Below are 19,151 nucleotides of genomic sequence, written 5' to 3' on the forward strand. Positions count from 1 at the left end.
ACGAGAGTAGATATCATCGCCTCTTTTTAAATAGGTAATAAAAACGTTTGCAACGATCAGCACCTGTAAGTCTCAAAGCCCTAAAACAATCCCTTTCATGTTTCCAGAGCTGATTGGATCAAAACCCAAGTAGTGAGTTCTTGAAAGCATTTGAGAAGTACGGTCCTCTGGGCGCCTGGCTGTTGAACAATGCAGATAGAATTCATCACTGAGGGAGGACATATTACAGCTTTGCTACGGGTCAGAGCGGCAGTAACCGTTCCTTTGAGTGAAATTATTGCCCTTAACTAGAATCATGTGCAGCCGAGGAATTACCTCTAACTTGCCTGACTGCAATGTTGAACACAAAAGAGAAAGATGTTGTTATTCTGCCTGTTGCCTCGTTGTAATTTATGTTTTAGACTGAAATAACTAAAAGACTGATATTTTACATCACTATTATGTTATAATGGCTGGTGTAAGGTGTACAGACACAATACTCTGTTTCTAATATAGACCACAGGAAAAAAAAATCAGACAGGTATGAAAAACTTCAACCAAAACAAAACGCTCTCCCAACAGTCCCACATAAAGATTAAACAAATACAACGTCTGGTTTTTAATGATGCTGAAACTCAAGATCGGTGGAAAAGAAGTGTGTCAGAAGTTCATTCACATATTTTCTACAAGACTGCAAATCTCTATAAAATAACAAGGGAAAAGCTACTCTCATGGAGGACGTGTAAATGTTAAACTCATTATAAGTGATAGTTTACCAGAAGATTGCCAGTAACATTCTTTTTTTTGTTAATATTAGTTAATGTATTTAAACTATAAATATACCATTATTCATTGTTAAATGTGTTATTATATGTCGTCGACATTAACATTAAAGGGATAGTTCACCCAACAATAAAGGTTTCATCATTTACTCATCGGTCCAAACCTGTATGTCTCTTTTCTATGGAACATAGAAAAAATAGTTTAACATTCCTTTTTTCTTCTTCAAATAAATGACAGAATCTTTTTTGGATAAACTATCCCTATAACCAAGGTTAACAAATGCTGCAAAAGCAGTGTTGATAGTAAGTTCATGATACCAAACTTTTTGACCAAATATTACCAATTTTCGATACCAAATTTGATCACAATACAATGTTTCATATCGTTCGGTATCGACAATTATTGACATTTTTAATAACCTTTTTATTTATAAATTTTAACTGTTTTTTTTGTTTAGTCTTTTTTACATTATTAAGGCAAACAACAAATTTACTGGATCTCTTAGCGCTGTGTTGTAACAGTGTCACTTGATCAAGATCGGCTCACGCTGCACTGACATTGGACTCCAAACTGATAAACGGTCCGTAAAGCACAAAATAATGATAGCGCAGTTTCATTTCGCTTTCATTACGTTTGCCATTTGATGTTGGGCAACGTTGTGGTGGTCGCGTCAGCGATCCGCGTGCATTTTAATGAAAATATCTATCGCTATATCGAACATTTTTTATATCGTTACCGACAATGGTGTACCGTCGATAAATACCGATACCGTTTTATCGCCCAGCCCTAACCAAACTAATGTTAACGAATTGAACTTTACTGTAGTGTTACCAAGTCGTTTCTACCAAATAAACAATTAAACTGAACATTTCTATGTTGTACCTGTGAGGGGGGTCCAGCAGTCTCAGGTGAGGACAAAGTCAAACTCTTCTCAAGCGTGTCCACCTTTTCATAAGTCCGCTTCTGCCGTCCTGGAATCTCCAGAGATGTGAAGGCCAAACTGGGATGGTTACTTGTCCTGCTTTGTGACCTGCTGCAAGATGCAACATCCTCCCTGGAGGAGCACCGACCCACGCTGTGTGTGCGCTGCGAGGAAGAGTTCTCAGACATCTCAGAATCCAGACTAGCTTTGGTCTCCCGCATGGTGTTTGAGCGACTGACCACCTCCCTCATCTCTTCCATTAGGCGCTCGTTCAGGGCTGTAAGTTCCCCAGTGCTGCCCACAGACCCGGGTCGGCCCTGGGCTCCAGCACCTATCCTCCTCCTGCTTTTCCTCCGAAGGCTGGGAGACGAGCCGGTTGAGTAACCCGAGTCCTGGTAGCTAACGGCGGGAGGCGGTGGTGTGGAATAGTCCTGAGATCCTTGGCTGCCCTGTCGGCTGTGGTGCACTTCCATAGCTCTGAGCACACTCACTTCTAGGATCTTCCATGACTGCTTCTTCTCCAGGCTGGTGGGCTCCTTCTGAAGTCCCCTTGTTGGGAGAAGCAGAGACTCGGATGCTGAGGTCGGAGAAGGGCTGGGAGAGGGGACCGGTGAGGTGGAAAGGAGCCCTTGTTTGGGATCAACATTCACCATGTGCTTGATACACTCCAAGCCTGCTGGACTATAGTCTGAAGGGTTCCTCTTGTGTCTGGATCCGGTGTGAGACTGAACCGGGTGCTGGAGGAGTTTCATCTTCTGAAGGCTGTGATTGTGTCTGGATGGGCCATTGTGTAGGTGAGCACCTTCAACCTCCATATCTACTGGAGGCTCATCATAAATGGGGCAATCGGATGATGGATCGTCATAGAAACTTGCAGTTGCTCCATATTGAGGAGATACTGGCCTAAGTGAGCTGGACTGTGGTCTTAGAGACGCTGTAGAGTCCCCAGAAGTCACAAGGCAGAAGCTGCCATTGCTCGCCTTCCTCAAGTGGTGAGCCTGCTTTGAGTCCGCTGCTATTTTTCCTCCTGGTGTGGTTTTGTAAGCCTGCGGGGACAGCATGTAGCCTGAAACAGATTTGACGCTGCCAGGATTGAGTGTGCAGGCACTATGGTCACTGGCTTTGCTCTGTGGGAGATGAAGGGAAGCAGCTCCGTTGGTTCCTCTTGTCTGGCTTCTGCCAATGCTGCTGACCTTTACCAACATGGCGGCTTTGGATCCAGGTGAGGGCTGCCACCTCTGAGATGTGTCTCTTTGCTCTTGCCTGTAAAAAGTAAAAGAAATGCATTTAAGTTAGATAAATTAGAAAATAAGAACCAAAAATAAGGAAAGAATTTGTAAAACACCAGAAGGCAACACAAATCCACAAAAGGAGAAGCAGTAAAAGCAAGTACAAGAAAACTTGGTTAAAAAGCTAACCTATGAAGCCAAAACCAATCATCTTTATGATGCCTTTAACAAGTCCAAAACAGCAATCTCCATGGCTGTCTTTATCATCCAGACAAGTCTAGCTAAATTCTCAGCAATTTAGGGAAACTAAGGGTCTGTGAAGAGTATAAAATGTCTATTTAAACATCCATAATGCCATTGTCAGGAAAACAAAACCATGATTGTTCAACTGAAATAGATTTTAAAACACTACAATGTTGGAGTGTAAAACAGTTTTGTGGTGAAAATGAATGTGGTTCCTTGAATTGTTCTTATTCAAAAGTTTGCCAACAACATGTTATTGTCACTACACCAATCTGCTTCTGTTTGTAAACCCAACAACTCACACAGCTTCAGTACTCCTAGACAGTGTTTCATACTGAAGACAAAAGATCTAATCTGTTCACATCAGGCAGACTAATCATTTAGACACAAATGTACTCGCACTATTCCCAACAGAATATTTTCTGATGTGGCCTCATAAATCTTCTGTATTTGTTTATTTACTCAATCTCCAAAATGAAACAATATGCATTATCAAAGTAATTTCCGGTAAAATGTTAGAAAGTACAGAGTGAAAACACAAAATAAGTGATAGGTCTTTAAAAAAGAAAGTTAACAACTTGCAGATAATCCCTAATCGTACAAAACAAAAAATCAAAGCAAAGAGAGTAGTAAATACTTAATTTACCGTTTGTGTATGAGGAGATGAACGCCTGTCCTGTACTGAAAGAAATCTATAAGGGATATGCTTTCACTGAGCTTTTATGTACACAACTGGATACCACACTAAAAAACCCCCAAGAAATCCTCTGATAAAAACTGCTCAGGCCAGTCTCTGGGGATTTTTAATGAGTCACTTCTCAAATGAATCTCTGGTCCTGCTTCCTCTTACACCGCTACATTCAATAAACACAAACAAAACAGACCTACACTATCAAACTCAGAAAGAAGGTAAGAGATAAGAGTTATGTCCGACTGTAGGTAAACACTTATTTAACAATTACATTGACTATGATAATCCACTGTTGCATTTTGAAACAACACAGGATCATTGCTGTGGAGGAAGCACTTCCCTTCTCTTCTATTCGCTGAGGCATTTTATTTCATTAGAATTGTTCCCTTTTCTTCTCAAATCATTTCTCACATTTTTGAAGATAAACAGCCGTTTGAAATGCCAGACAGGTACAGCATATAGGAAGACTGGAAGTCAGCCATCTGGCAGAGCCCCAAGGCAATTGTAAAGACTGTGAGACGTGACAACACAACAATCAACAATGTTCAAAGTCCGTCACACTGATAGAAAGACTTGACACTTGAATCACAGAGTGTGAATGTTTAGATGGTGTTGGTTTTCTCAGGGTAGTGACGGAGGGGGCATTGCTGTATAAGTGTTACGCACCAAAGAGAAGACTGTAAAAAAGTAGCTGCTCTTTCCTGTGAAATTCAGCCTTCTGTGTCAGCCATGACACAATGACATTATAACATCCTCACAGGGTCACTTTAACAATAAGGAAAAGTGATAGAGTATGATTTCAGTTTGCTTAAATGTTGGGAAAACAATGCTAGAAATGATCTCCAATGTGACACTGAACATCCAGGAGAGATGTTTATGTAGGCCCACAGATTAAACATGCTGTTGTTATACGAGTTCTGCCGATGTGAGAAAGCAGGCAGCTCAATTTCCTGTCACAGGGAATGACTAGTAAAAAGCTCAAAGGACAGACTACACAGCACAAAGAGGAAATACTAATGCAGATATAAATATAGCGCCAGATTTACTGCTGGACTTATGAAACGTTACTCAGAAAGGAAAACGGCAATGTACCTTTAAAAGTTTGGGGTCTGTAAGATTTGTTTATGTTTTTGAAAAGTATCTTATGCTCACCAAGCCTGCATTTATTTGATGAAAGATACATTAAAAACTGTAATATTGTGAAATAATTAGAATGTAAAATAACCATTTTCTATTTTAATATATTTTAAAATTGTAATTTATCCCTGTGATTTCAAGAAACATTTCTTATTATCAATGCTGAAATCAGTTGTGCCACTTATTTTTATTTTAGATTTTATGATTATACAATTTGTTTTCAGGATTTCTTGATGAACAGAAAATTCAAAGAAACAACATTTATTTGAAATTGAAATCTTTTGTAACTTTATACATTTCTTTACTGTCACTTTTGATACAATTTAATGCATCCTTTCTGAATAAAAATCTTCCTTTCTTTCTTTCTTTTTTTCCCCCCAAAAATCTGACAGACCCCAAAATTTTGAATGGTAGTGTATGGGATTTGAAACACAAGACTGCAATAATCACTGACTGTGATTAACTATATGTTGTCAGGGTATGTTTTTATTGTTTTATTTTTTAACGACCTGATAAACACCAGTAGTGGGGAGAAACTGACACGTGACAAGATTTTCTCCTTTAAAAAAACCCATAATAATAAATAAATAATTTGAACCTAAAAACATGGTCTGAATGGACAACATAAAAATAATTTGTCAAAATTTATACAGTAAATCAGTGACATTTAGTTCACTCAGACATAGAATAAGACAACAGTAAAACTCAAAACCTGTTTAAAAATGTCCCCAAACAACAGTAAGTTTATACAGTGCCTTGAAGCCTTTGGGTGAAACAAGACACATATTGGTAACACCCTCTGACATTTAAATACAGATGACAAAGAAGCCCCGAACAAATTAGTAGTTACCCAAATAGTTACCCATCAATTTCAAAAGGAAAAACAACAAGAAATGTCCAATATAAATCAAGCTATTTTTGACATCTGAACATATCTAATGTCGGCAGAATAACTTTATACAACGCAAAATAAATACCTAAATTCAGTCTGACTTTTGGATTGTTTGCTTTCTGAAAAATGACAAAATCAATAGGATATTTCTCTTTACTTTTCCCAATACAAGTGAATGAGTTACTACAGCAACCAAGACTGGTTGTCCCTGACGCTAAAGCATGGCACCAACACATGACGTGTTTTCAATTGTATTTATACATAGCCCCGGTAAAAAAGTACTGTGTGACCATGAAAGTGCAGAAGAACAAAAACTAGTCAAATGAGAGCGGAAGAGAGAAACTGAGAAAGTGAGAGATTAGTCATGGGAGGCTGCTTTGGTTGGTATTAGAAACAACGTTGGCATTCCTTCCACTGATCACTCAAAGGCGCCGGGATTGTTTAAATAGCAGGACAATGCATGGTTGTTAAGCGTCATGGCAATGGTTCTCTTACCCTAATGTTTCATAATAAGATCCTTGTGGGCAGGGAGTGTGGTTGCTACCAAGTAGACTGATGAAAGACAACCTAGCATTTTTTTGTTTTGTTGGCAAGTTAATTTCGATTTGATTGATTATCCATTGATTATACCATATTCCATGTGTACATTATGACAATTCATAGATGAATTAGAGTTAATTCACACATTTTATTACAGTCTTTGTGTAAAAGAGGTTAGCATGACTAAAAAGCAAGATAAGATAAGATTCCACTCTGACTCTAATTTAATTTGGCAGTGAGGAAAATAAGGTTAACTAGTCAGGGAGGACCAATTTGTCCTAGGCCGTCTGGTGTCTAAGGCCCTGTTTACTCATGGTATTAAGTAGGGTTGGGTACTGAAACCCGGTTCCAATAGGGAACCGGTTCCGACGTAAACGGTAGTAACGAGACCAAATAAGAACGAAACTTTCAGTGCCTGATTTCGGTGCCTGACTTTTTTTACCGCCCCCTATAAAACATCTCGCGGCACGAATGTTCCAATAATAAAACATCTCCAGTTAACCAGCAGAGCATTCATTTCGTTCGTTTGTTAAATAAGAGACGATCTAGCGCTGAAATGTGTTTTTTAAATCAAGTGATCAAAGTGCTCGTTGCCGCTGCGATCAGTGGCGCTGATACAGTGTTTTCTTTTTTGGCTCGCGCACACCGCACTGTCTTCACTCGGACGCGCGCTTCAATACGTTGCGGAGACTCTCTATTCGTTCCGGTGAAATCACGAAATGCGTCTCCCTGCTTGATATACAACCACTGATGAGCATAATCGGTTTAAAAAAATAAATATATACTGTATATATATTTACATTTAGTCATTTAGCAGACGCTTTTGTCCAAAGCGACTTACAAATTGGGACTAAATTAAGCAAGTCATCGTGAAGAGGCAAAAAACAACGCAAGAAGTGCTCAAAATACGATTTTTTTTTTTTTTTTATAAGGTTAAGTGCTCACGGAAGAGAAGAGTTTTCAGCTCTTTTTTGAATGTTGTCATGGATTCTGCATTCCGGATGCCAGTGGGGAGATCGTTCCACCAGCATGGAACTGTGAATGAGAATGTTCTGGAAAGTGACTTTTTGGCTCTCTGTGATGGGACCACGAGACGTCGCTCGTTGACCGATCGAAGGCTTCTGGTAGGGATGTAGACTTGTAGGAGTGAGTGAAAGTAGGAGGGAGCTGAGCCTGTGACAGATCTGTAAGCAAGCGTCAGTGCCTTGAACTTGATGCGAGCAGAGAGAGGTAGCCAGTGCAGTGAGATGAACAAAGGAGTGACGTGGGCCCTCTTGGGCTCGTTGAAGACAAGACGAGCTGCAGCGTTCTGAATCATTTGTAGAGGTTTAGTTGCACATGATGGAAGTCCAGCCAGAAGAGCATTGCAGTAGTCAAGCCTAGTAATGACCAGGGCCTGGACGAGAAGTTGTGTTGCATATATATTTTATTTTCGGATTAGAACCCAAAACCTCTGACACGCTTGACTAAAGTTCAAGTTCAGCTGCCAGTGTCGTGGTGGACATGGAAGTCTAGTATTTTAATGTCAACTGCAAATCTTGCGTATCAAGTATTAAGTATATCAAGTATATTTATATGAGGCTATACTGTGTGTGTTAAATATTTCTGCTCAGTGTCAGATATTTCTCTGTTTTAAAGTAAAAGTCATAATATGAGAAGACAAAATTTTGATCTTAACTTAAGTGTTTTAGGCTACATCAGTAGCCTATTAAACGGCGCAATTTTTCACTTAATCAGAAATCAGAAAACCTTTAAAGATTTAAGTTAATATTGTGTCCAGTTTGGACACACACACACGCGCACACACACGCGCACACACACGCGCGCACACACACACACACACACACACACACACACACACACACACACACACACACACACACACACGTATTATTTTTTTTATAAAGTGTGTGTGCTTTCGTTTTCTTAAGTACCGGTTCAAGAACCGTTTAAGCACCGGAACCGTTTAAAAAATACAGAGTAGGTACTGGTATCAGATAAAACCCAACCAATACCCAACCCTAGTATTAAGAGGTGTTTTCATTGATCGGATCACTTGTGGACAACGCTAAATACAGGTGTAAACAGGGTCTAAATCGTTTTGAGCTTGTCCACTTCGAAACACATTCGACCGTAATGCATAAACATTATGGGAAGCGCAATAGCCAGACGGGATTTAAACTTTGTCAACTGAAGACCCAAGTTTGGTTTGAAGACGAAAAACGTACCAAGCACAATGTTCTCTCACCATTGCTGCTTTCTTACATGCACTCATAGCTTTCAGCGTAGTCTTGTCGCTGTCAGGGCAGAAATTAATGCTGCTGCTCTCTGTATGTTTTCCGTCACCTTCCGTTCATATGTAAATTGTGCGAGCTTATTTCATCCAGTAGATCGAAAGATCTAAAAAAGCCCATACAGGACAGAAGTGTTCGAACGTTGATAAAAGAGACGGATTAAAACACCAGGTGTAAACGGGAATGTGTCTCCCTCATCTACTTGTGATTCGATCAAACAAAACACATCTTAATACCAGGTGTAAACAGGGACTAACAGTCAAAACAGAGGTGAGATATTAGGATGTGTGTGGAAATGTATCTAACCTCATTATTTTATGAATGCATTGGACTTTCCATGAGTGTCGGAAAACATAATCAAGACAATGTATCCTAAACTCTTCCCCAACTAAAGAGGGAAACTGAAATAATGGGCTATTTTCATCGTAAGGACAGGAAGAGGAAATGTGGTCTATAGCGAAAAACCTAAAACATGACTCATAGTTGATAATCATCTTCAACAGATGTGAAAGTCTTGGATTAACATACACTCATATACACGACCGCTCAAAAGTTTGTGGTCTGTGTAATTTTATTTTAATGTTTTTGATATAAGTCTCTTATGCTCATCATTCAATAATGCCTTTGCTTGATTAAAAATGCAATTAATAAGTGATAAGTAATTTATTACAAATTAAAATCATTGTTTTCTATTTGAATATAGCCTATATTTAAAATGTAATATATTCCTGTAGTGGCAAAGCTGAATTTTCAGCATCATTACTCCAGTATTCAGTTTCACATTGTAACGATCACCAGAGTGCCTGGGATAATCAGAGGACACTCCAACCTGGACAATCACCACACATCCTCCATTCCCCATAGTCCTTTGCCCAGACCATCATCCATTATCACATTCACCTGTGTCTCATTATCCTGTTTAGCTCACACTATAAAAGCCTGGTTCATTCTGTTGTCTCTGTGAAGTCTTGTATGTGTCTCACTGCATTTTTGAGCATGTTTGTATCCTGTTATTGTTTGTTTGTGTATGACCCTTGCCTGTTATCTGGATTACGTCTTTGATTACCCTGTTCAATAAATACTGCATTTGGATCCTCAACCTTTGTGTCTCAGAACAGTACTTGACACACATGATTAGGGATGCACCGATCCACATTTTTTCACTTCCGATCCGATCCCGATACCTGAATTTGGATATCGGCCGATACCGATACTATTCCGATACCAGAGCTGTGTTTGCTTTAATATTATTATTATCATTATTGTTTATTTTATATGATGCTGAAATAAACTCCTCTCAACAGGCAAGTATGATATGTAGGCCTACATATTTATGCATGTATGGTAAGTATAAGGTCAGAAAAGGAAGTCAGAAAAACAGTAAATCCTGTTAACAGGAAAAATCCCATTCTGAAAACAAATATGCAACTGTAGGTCATGTCAATATTTATTACATTCCCAAAATGTCAAATACTTGAGTCTTGAAATATAAGAAAAGTGCAAGTGTAAACATCTTACACACACACACACACACACACACACTATCTAAAGGGTGATCCTCGCTCCGATGCTGTAACTCTCTCGATGAATGCTCGATCAACATCAGCCATGTGCAAACAGACAAGCGGATTTCGCCTCAGACGCGCGTCAATTTCGCTTCAAACTTTTGCTTTTTACGAGCGTCAATTTCGCTCTGGGCGCGCGAATGGATTCAAAATATTCAAGCGTCCAACTAGACGCGGCAGACGCGAATTTGACGCGCTATTCGCGTTTGGTGTGAACGCACAGTAACGTGGTGCTTTTTAAATGTTTGATTGCATTCGTTGTGTTGTACGACGCGAGGGAGCTTCAACGAGCTCTGAATTACGGCTTTGCAAACATTGCATTTTGCTGTCTTGCTCTGCGGTGTTTCCAGTGTGAAGAATTTCCACACAGCGGCCGCAAACTGCGGAATGGATTTCCTGAGCGGTGGCGTGTCTCATAACTCTGTGTCTCATTGAGCCGCGCCTCCGTTCAGGAAATCCATTCCGCAGTTTGCAGCCAGCTAGCAGACTAGCCGGCGGGAAGAGTAAGGGGAGGCTGCAGACCTGTGCTGCGTTCCAAACCGCATACTTCCCTACTATTTAGTATGGGAAAAAGAGTAGGCGAGCGAAAAAGTATGTACGAATCCAAAAGAGTAGGCGAGAATAACCTGGGTGACGTACGAATTATCGCGAGATTCGGACTTAAGTGCGTTCCAATATGCCTACTTTCCTACTATATAGTAGGCGAAAACAGTACGTGAAGGAAGCAGTACGTTCCAAACGTCAGTATTCATAAAAGAGTAGGCGAGAAGTTCCCGGATGGCTTACTTCTTCCGGCCAGATTTTCGAGTGCTCATCCGATGGATACTCTTCTATCCCAGGAGGCCACGCGAGAGGATACGTCATTATCAAACATCGCAGAGATCGGCGACGCGGGTGCTTTCAAATGTGAGTAAACACAGTTCCTTTTGTTAAAATTGCATGTGTTGAACTACTGTAGAGTAAACTGTTGAATTGTTGAAGGTGTAAAGACGTTACACAGTGTAGTATAGTTGTGATTTTGCTGTAAAAACACGTTTTATTATGTATAACGTTAGCTAACAGGGGAGCTCCAGTAAGGACACGTAAGTTACGTCTCTAAAGTGGATTTACATAAACAAACCATACATCAAAGACGCTTATTTTAAATGTCTATTTACATCTGACAGGAAAATCTTGAAATTTCACAACATGAAATAGACATCTGAGTGATGAATGTGTGCTATTATGTAGAACAAATCTATAATGTAACTAACGTTAAACATAAGTTATCTATTTTATTTGTCCATTACTGTTGATAAATTTAGGAACATTTATGTTGGATAAAAAGTTAAAACAACCTCAACATGTAAATGTAGTGTTGAGTTCATAAATCACAGAGGTAATGTGAATCTTGTCTGGATGTTACAGGGTCAGATGAACAGATGTGTGTTTATCTGGTGGAGAGTGGCTGAAGAAGGCTTTGAGTGAGTATACTACAGAAATAAATAACAACTATTTAAATCTTAAGTTGTAGTTTATTTTAATTATTGTAATTTCAAACAGAGCTATTACAGCACTTTTCTGATTCTTGATTTCTGTGCATTTGCCGCACAGCTTTTGTGGTGGAGCAGGACCTGCAAGGGAAGATGATGGCGGCATTTGTGGAAAAAAGCGTTTTTGTCTTCTAAATAATACTGAAATCAAATGACATTGTGTGGTTAAAATTACTGCTTTTGTGTTATGTTTGTGCATTTTGTAGGATCTGAAATGTCAGCGGGCTGGTGTGAGCACTGAGGATGAGGAGCCCAGAGCTGAATCCTGGAGATGGTCCCTCCATCACTCCACTTGCCTCAGATTGTGAAGCACAACACATCACGCAACAACCTCCGGCACGAGGGAATGGCTCACCTCTGGTGGTCAGCTGATTCATCAGAATAAAGCCTCAGAATGGGCACCGCTGTGTTGAGATGGCAGAAGGATGTGGGGTTCAGTGCCTGTAGTCTACATACATACATGATTGTAGTTTGAATAAAGCTTGTTTCATGTGTTGACTTATGCATTTGTTTATTGTGTGATGATGACTTTCATCCATTCTTTTACTAATTTATTAATATTTCTCATTGTTGTCAGTAAATAAAATATAATTATTTAATTAATGTTTGATTTAATTCTTTGAAAGAAGATGTAGATATGTTCATTATATACACATCTAGAGTGTATTCAATCATGCATAGCTATGTCATATGACATACATTACAATTTGTTTGTTTTATTAAATTATATAATTTTCAGTAAAAAGTCATATAATTAAGTATTGGTCAGCATTTATCGTTGTTATTATTGTATGTTTTGGGGTGGGATAGAAATGCAATTCATTCTGAGGTAATATTCATTTTTAATATTAATGATACTTAAAATTTTCGAGTATAAAATCAACAGTTTTCCTCCAAAGGCGAATCTTCGCACAGCTGCCCTTTGTGCCGACATTACAAACGCTGAGGAAACCCGTTCTAGGTAGGGCTGTCGAGTTACTGATGTTATGAGATCTGTAAAAAATCTCATTATGTATGCAAACCCAATATATATATATATATATATATATATATATATATATATAATTGGTTTGCATACATAATATGAGATTTTTTACATAGGAAAAAAGAACCTACAAGGTTGAATATCTTAATATATATTTTCTTAAATAATTCATTATAATACATTTTAAAAAAGCATTTTTTGTTATTTATAGGCCTGAGAGATGAAACGACAGTTAAATTCAACAAGAAAAAGAGGAAAAAATAAAGCAGTTAGCCACTTTTGCTTGTGGATGAAAATATTTGGATATAAAAAATTAACAACATATTCAAGAGATGACAATTTTGGGATTTCGTAATAAAAATAAATAACACCGTTAAGGATAAAACGGTAGTTCACATTAGTAAGGTTAAATAAAATAACTTAAATCAACCCTAAATGTATTCACAAAATAAATGGGCAGCAGTTTCTTCAAAAAGACCACAAAATGAGCAAGTTTAATCAATATCAAGATATTTACAGATAGATGAATTAAACGTGTCCGTTCGATTCTTTTAAGTTGTTGCGCGTGTGATAACGCGTCGTAGGTCACATGATAACGTCAACATGGCAGATGTCCGGTTCGCATTCATACTCAACGAGATCTGGCTATAAAGTACCTACTCTTTTAGCGCTCGTTAAGTAAGTACTCATTGAAATTAAGTACCTACTCATTGAGTATGCGGTTTGGAACGCAGCCCTGGAGCCGGTAGATCTACGCCCCAAGCAGTTTTACGCCCCTGGCAGTTTTACGCCCCTGCTGTTCCTGATGCGTCCAGTAGGGGGAGGCTGTACATTGACACGAATTGATTGAGGTATAATAAATAATCCGCTAAAGTTATTGTTGTTTAGCAATGATGCAACATTTATTATTTATAAACGAATAGCTTGATAGAGCTAGGTAGATATCAATTCATTTATTTATATCAATGGATAGGTCTATCATTTATTTCGAGAGACAAAAAGTTCTGGACGGTCAGGTTGATGTTCTGTCTGGCTTAAATTTATAAGTTATAGCTTACCACGTGTAAGTTTAGCTGCCCCTAGTCTTCTCTACTCACTTTCAAAATTAATTTTCTTTTGAATGTTCTTTTGTTGCCCGTCTTTATCTTGCCTCTTCTGGTAAGACTCCTTTACTCCTTTCTGGTTTGAGTTGTTTCTTATAAAATGAGATCTAACTATCTCATTTATATCTAAATATACATTTTTCTTAAAATAGCGTACTGATCTGGATTAAAATGTAGGCTGTGTGCACTTAAAGTGGGATTTTTCTTTGCCAAGTAACTTGCATGATGCATCCCAGTGTGTTTGCTTTAGCTATGGAAATCTCTCTCTCTCTCTCTCTCTCTCTCTCTCTCTCTCTCTCTCTCTCTCTCTCTCTCTCTCTCTCTCTCTCTCTCTCTCGAAACTTTTATAAACTATAAACACCCATCTCTTTTTTAACTGCATTCCAAACCAATAGCTTCTCTAGTAAATAAATGACTTACAGAGACATACAAGGACATGTTTTTAATGTCATTTTTTAAATTTTCTCTGCACAGTCCATCATCAGTGGCCAAAAGAAATCAAAGTGTCTTGACACTTTTTCCAAAAGTGTTCCACCAACAAGTACCTGTGCCATTGTACTTTGAAGATCAGGAGCAAATTGATGCAATCCACACTCATCTGACATAAATTCTGGCCAACACACACACACACACACACACTGTGACTAGATCAAATTCACCATGGATGTCCTTTTTATATTTTTTTAAAGTTTAGCTTTTTTTAATGAAATACACACATGAAATGCAAATTAAAAAGGCAGTTTGTGTTCTCGTAACACTTTCTTTTATGTGGTCTGTGACTCATGGGGTCAGTGATTCTGCAGGGTCTCCAATAAGTATTATAGTTTATCTCAGTTGCTTTGGTGCATTTCTCAGATCACACCTGAAATCACATCATCTTTCACTTGTGCACATCATAAAAGCAATTTCTCATTTTATACAAATTGCAAATGCTTTGGTACATTCATGCAATTCATAATGTACAACTGTCTGCTGTTTCCTACATTATCAACTCTTTATGTCTTGTTGATCAAAATATAGGCCTATTATACTATTTCTCTGTTGAATTGTCATACTCCTCAAAACATCTAGGCATTAGTTCCTTGCATAAGTCATTAAATGCAAAATGGCTGACTAGTTGTCATAAACTGTTAAGCATGTTTTCAATACATTTCTATTACACTTTATTTTGTAAATGTGTCCTGAATTGATGAATTGCGGAGGTGTATTTAGAATTTCACTAATGAAGGAAAAAATGAATTGATATAATGAATAATGATGAAATGTACAAAAGCAACTGTGATAAAAAATTAAGGATTCAGGAATTTTATACAAAATTTAACAGTGAGTCCTGCTGCTTTTGAATTTGACAAAATAAAATTCACCATGGATGTCCTTTTTACATTTGTTTGTTTAATTTTATTTTAATTTTTTATCAGTGAGCAGAAGCACTTTGACAGGAGGATAGAAAAACAGTTAAAGCAGAGTGGCAAGCCATAGGGGAGTCATCATAATTCATAAATGGTGTTGATAAATAATGTTTTTGTGAACAAAAATATTGTCTCTTTCTTATAAATGGCCCTTGGAATTTTAGAAAAGGGATAAATTGTGTTTGTCTTCATAAAATGCTATGAAGGACACTGTTTTGTAGCTGTATGATGACTAAGTGAATAGTACAGCAGATATTTAATCCAGGATCCATATGATTACACGGTGCTGTATGTCTAATGGGCTAAATATGTTTAATATCTAATTGTAACTTTATATAAATTCACAACAACTTATTTCACTCAGTCTCCTGTATAAAAACATACAGTGAATATTCTATTATTATTAATTATTATTATTATTATTACTATTTATTCAATATTAATGTATTCAATATTCAATTAACTATTCTATAGTAGGTCATATATCATTACTTGTCATCTGATCCAACTATGTGTGTTATTTTTTAATTCATGAAAACAAATAGTCTTCTGTATAGGCTGAGTGAAGCCCAACCTAATATCTAGAGATATTTTAATCCATAGTGCAGTGCAGATTTATACTAAAACGTTTAATATTTAAATTAACAAAAACCACAAATTCGGGCAAAATCTATGAACTGGACGGTTATTATTGTGTAAATTTTGAGCATCGATTTAATGGTGTTATTTCGCAGCATATCCCCCTACTGGACGCATCAGGAACAGCAGGGGCGTAAAACTGCCAGGGGCGTAAAACTGCTAGGGGCGTAGATCTACCGGCTCCAGGTCTGCAGCCTCCCCATATAGGGCGGGAATCACTTTTGGAGTCATTTCAGCAGACAACGTTAAAGCGCAGACATGACTCAAGGATATCGGATATCTCCGCAGGTTGGATCGGGAAAATCCGATACGTGAATTACGCTGGTATCGGTCCCGATACCGATACTGGATCGGATCGGCCCCATCCCTACACATGATCCTTCAGAAATCATTCTGATTTGCTGTTCAAAAAATATTTCTTCTTATAATCAATGTTGAAAACAGTTATGCTGCTAAGTATTGTGGAAACCGTAATTTTTTTCAGAGTTCTTTGATGAATAGAGAGTTTAAAAAAATAGAAATCTTTCATAACATAAATGTCTTTACTGTCACTACTGATCAATTTAATGAATTCTTGCTCTAAGTAAAAGTATTAAAATCTTAGTGACCCTAAACTTGTGAATGGTAATGTGTTTAGTAGAGATAACATTCTCTCCATTCCACATGTATTAATTCATCAACACTGAAAATTATTTGTTTCTCAATATTTTCTCAATGAAGCAAATGAAGGTCTCTTGAGGACTCAGCTGTTTGCAGACAGCTGAACACCTCTCACTACTGAGCCAGTGAGTCTAGCTTCTTCACATACCGCACACGTGACCGGCCCATCCTCTCCCTCCACACCCTGCTCTCAAAAGACTTGAGAACAACTTAAGCAGATAATTCAAATTATTAAGAGCAATAAAGCCTGACCACAAACAGGGTGGGAATAACTAAGGGCTCTACAACTACAAAATAAAGATTTATTGGTTATGCCAAATTACGGTTCTTATTTTTGACTTTATAAAACTAGCATATTGTATGTTTCACACCAAGCTTGTGGTGTATATGTACATTCGGGTGTCTGTAACCCCCGGAAGAGGCAGTCAGAGGGGGGCCGGCTCGGCATATGGACAATGAGATGGCTCTGGAATCTCAGCACTAATCTACATCTGTTGATATGAAATTAGATAGCATGAGAATGCACGGCTCTGGTTACAGCTATAAAAATTACTAATTCCCTCACGAACAGTGAGGATACTGTACAGAGAATAAGGCATATACAACAGTGTGACCAAAACATGTGGACAATTAATTTCAAATACTTTTTTTCTAAGAGAGATGATTGTGGTTACGGGTGAAAAATGAGGTCCCAACAACTAGAGTAGCAGTTCTGGTCAACTACATAAATACATAAAGAATCATAAAGATTAAAAAAAATTATGTTTCTCTGCGTTTCAAGTGGAACCAGCGGATCAAGGCAGCAATCTGTTCTCAATGTATTTTAAGCAACACCAAAGGCACGACTAAAATAAAACAAAACAGCCGAAATTGCTCTACTTTCATAGACGATCTGTGTTAGGCCACTAATCTAGTTTTCAGAGAAAAGGACTGAGGTAACAAAACGTGCGTGACAGGCTGCGCAAAAGATTTAAGGAATCTCTTTACAGTTTAATGTTTATGACCATTTAAAGGTAAACGCATGAGAAAGGCCAAATGATTTCTGAAATATGAGATGCCCCTTTAGCAATACTCCCTAAGGATATTAATGGTGACTTTTTTACTCCAAACATGATAACATTAGATAACATTATATTAGCCTATAAAAAGACCAAGTAATTCATTTAAAATGTCTTTTGCAATCTCACCTATTTATTAACTCCCAGATATTCCCCAACTCAAACAAATCTTGTGACCATGACAAAAGTGAAAGTAAGCACACAAGACCGGCAAAAAGGAGTGTTGCTTGTCTTATACAGCTTTCACTTTTGGTATCTAACCAAGCCGTTACACAGCGGTTTTCAGGCTCTTCTGAGAAATCCCCATAAATACCAATATCATAAAGACATGTTATCTAGGCTATGACATGCAACATTGCCGTAGTTAGTTATCATTAACTCCATCCCTGAATCATTTCACTCTGACAAACATGCCATAAAAAGACTTCTGTCTTTAACTCTATATATCAATTCATATTATTCAGATCTGTCTCAACTCCTTCAAAAGAAAGTTTACTAAATCATTTGTCCACAAAGAGAAGGTTGTATTAGGCTGTTAATTTAATGTCTTAGATCCCACTCCAGTTCATGCTATGGGAAACCCTAACAGCTGGTCCTCAGGGATTTGCGTGCTTAACTAAAACCCTTGTCCTCCTATAGCAGCCACTCTGCCTGGGGTCCGTCTGCAGGACAAAAGAATTTCGTGACCCCTTCACAACTTCCCCAGGTCATCCCTGGGTTACGTTACACCATTGCGTCACACGGCAAAGGAAGCACAGAGGTGTGCTCTAATCTACAATCTTCTCGCCATGGTAACCTACTAAACGGCTGAATGCTAGATAACACACAGACATTGTTGAATTAACTCTTGTGATCTCTAGTGCAGATGTGGACAAAGTAAGCTTCCTTTTTCTCAACACTTAATAACTTTAACAGAAACACCCCCGTCCCTGCCATCTATCCATCATTTAAACAGGATCACATTATATGTGTGTGCCAGTGTATTAGTGTTTGTTTACAGGGATTTGGTTAGCATGTTTACAGAATTCTCTGACTACTAGGGTCAAGCTCTGCTTGCCCGTAACACGACTGTGTCCTGGAGGGGCGGGTGTGATGACTACCAGATTTAGCACTTTGTTCATCAATCAGGGGAAGCTGATAGTCCCAAACACACCATATGATAACACAGATGGTGCTGTTTAGATCATTGTCAGGCTGATATTTTATGACCACTCCCTAGCTTTTATTTTTAGACTGACAAACAAATGAAATCGTTATTGAAGACTTATTCAGCTTGATGTATGAAACAATAACAAAGAACATGTCACAACAGGTCAATAATAATTATACAGAAATTCAGCAAAATAATCTTTCTTCATTCCGGTGTAAGCACACAAGGGACAGTAAGAGCCAAAATAGCCTCTTTCTATGGGTGAAATATCTAAACAAGATTTTGATACTGAAATTTAAATCAAAGACGCTATTAAAAACTTAATCGGCATATTAAAAAA

General features: G+C 38.0%; 1 protein-coding gene and 1 long non-coding RNA gene across 3 annotated transcripts in view; one reads left to right on the forward strand and one right to left on the reverse strand.

Annotated features, from left to right (window-relative positions):
* arhgap46a (Rho GTPase activating protein 46a) overlaps positions 1-19,151 on the reverse strand; it is a 42,167-nt gene that overhangs the window by 9,044 nt on the left and 13,972 nt on the right. Inside the window, exons 1-2 of one of the 2 annotated variants that reach the window (XM_082155052.1) lie at positions 3,803-5,187; positions 1,645-2,947 (exon numbers count right to left, since the gene is read on the reverse strand). In XM_082155052.1, coding sequence (XP_082011178.1) covers positions 1,645-2,889 — 1,245 coding nt within the window. In that variant the 5' untranslated portion in view covers positions 2,890-2,947; positions 3,803-5,187. Of the gene's footprint in view, positions 1-1,644; positions 2,948-3,802; positions 5,188-19,151 lie in introns of those variants that run through there. The other variant, XM_082155051.1, reaches the window with a different exon arrangement.
* On the forward strand, positions 10,802-12,306 carry LOC309487403. Its single transcript, XR_014201839.1, has 3 exons — positions 10,802-11,181; positions 11,683-11,738; positions 12,014-12,306. It is a non-coding gene; the product is annotated as an uncharacterized lncRNA (long non-coding RNA).

This window comes from Leuciscus leuciscus, assembly GCF_965113295.1.
Source record: "Leuciscus leuciscus genome assembly, chromosome: 23".
Classification (NCBI taxonomy): Eukaryota; Metazoa; Chordata; class Actinopteri; order Cypriniformes; family Leuciscidae; genus Leuciscus; species Leuciscus leuciscus.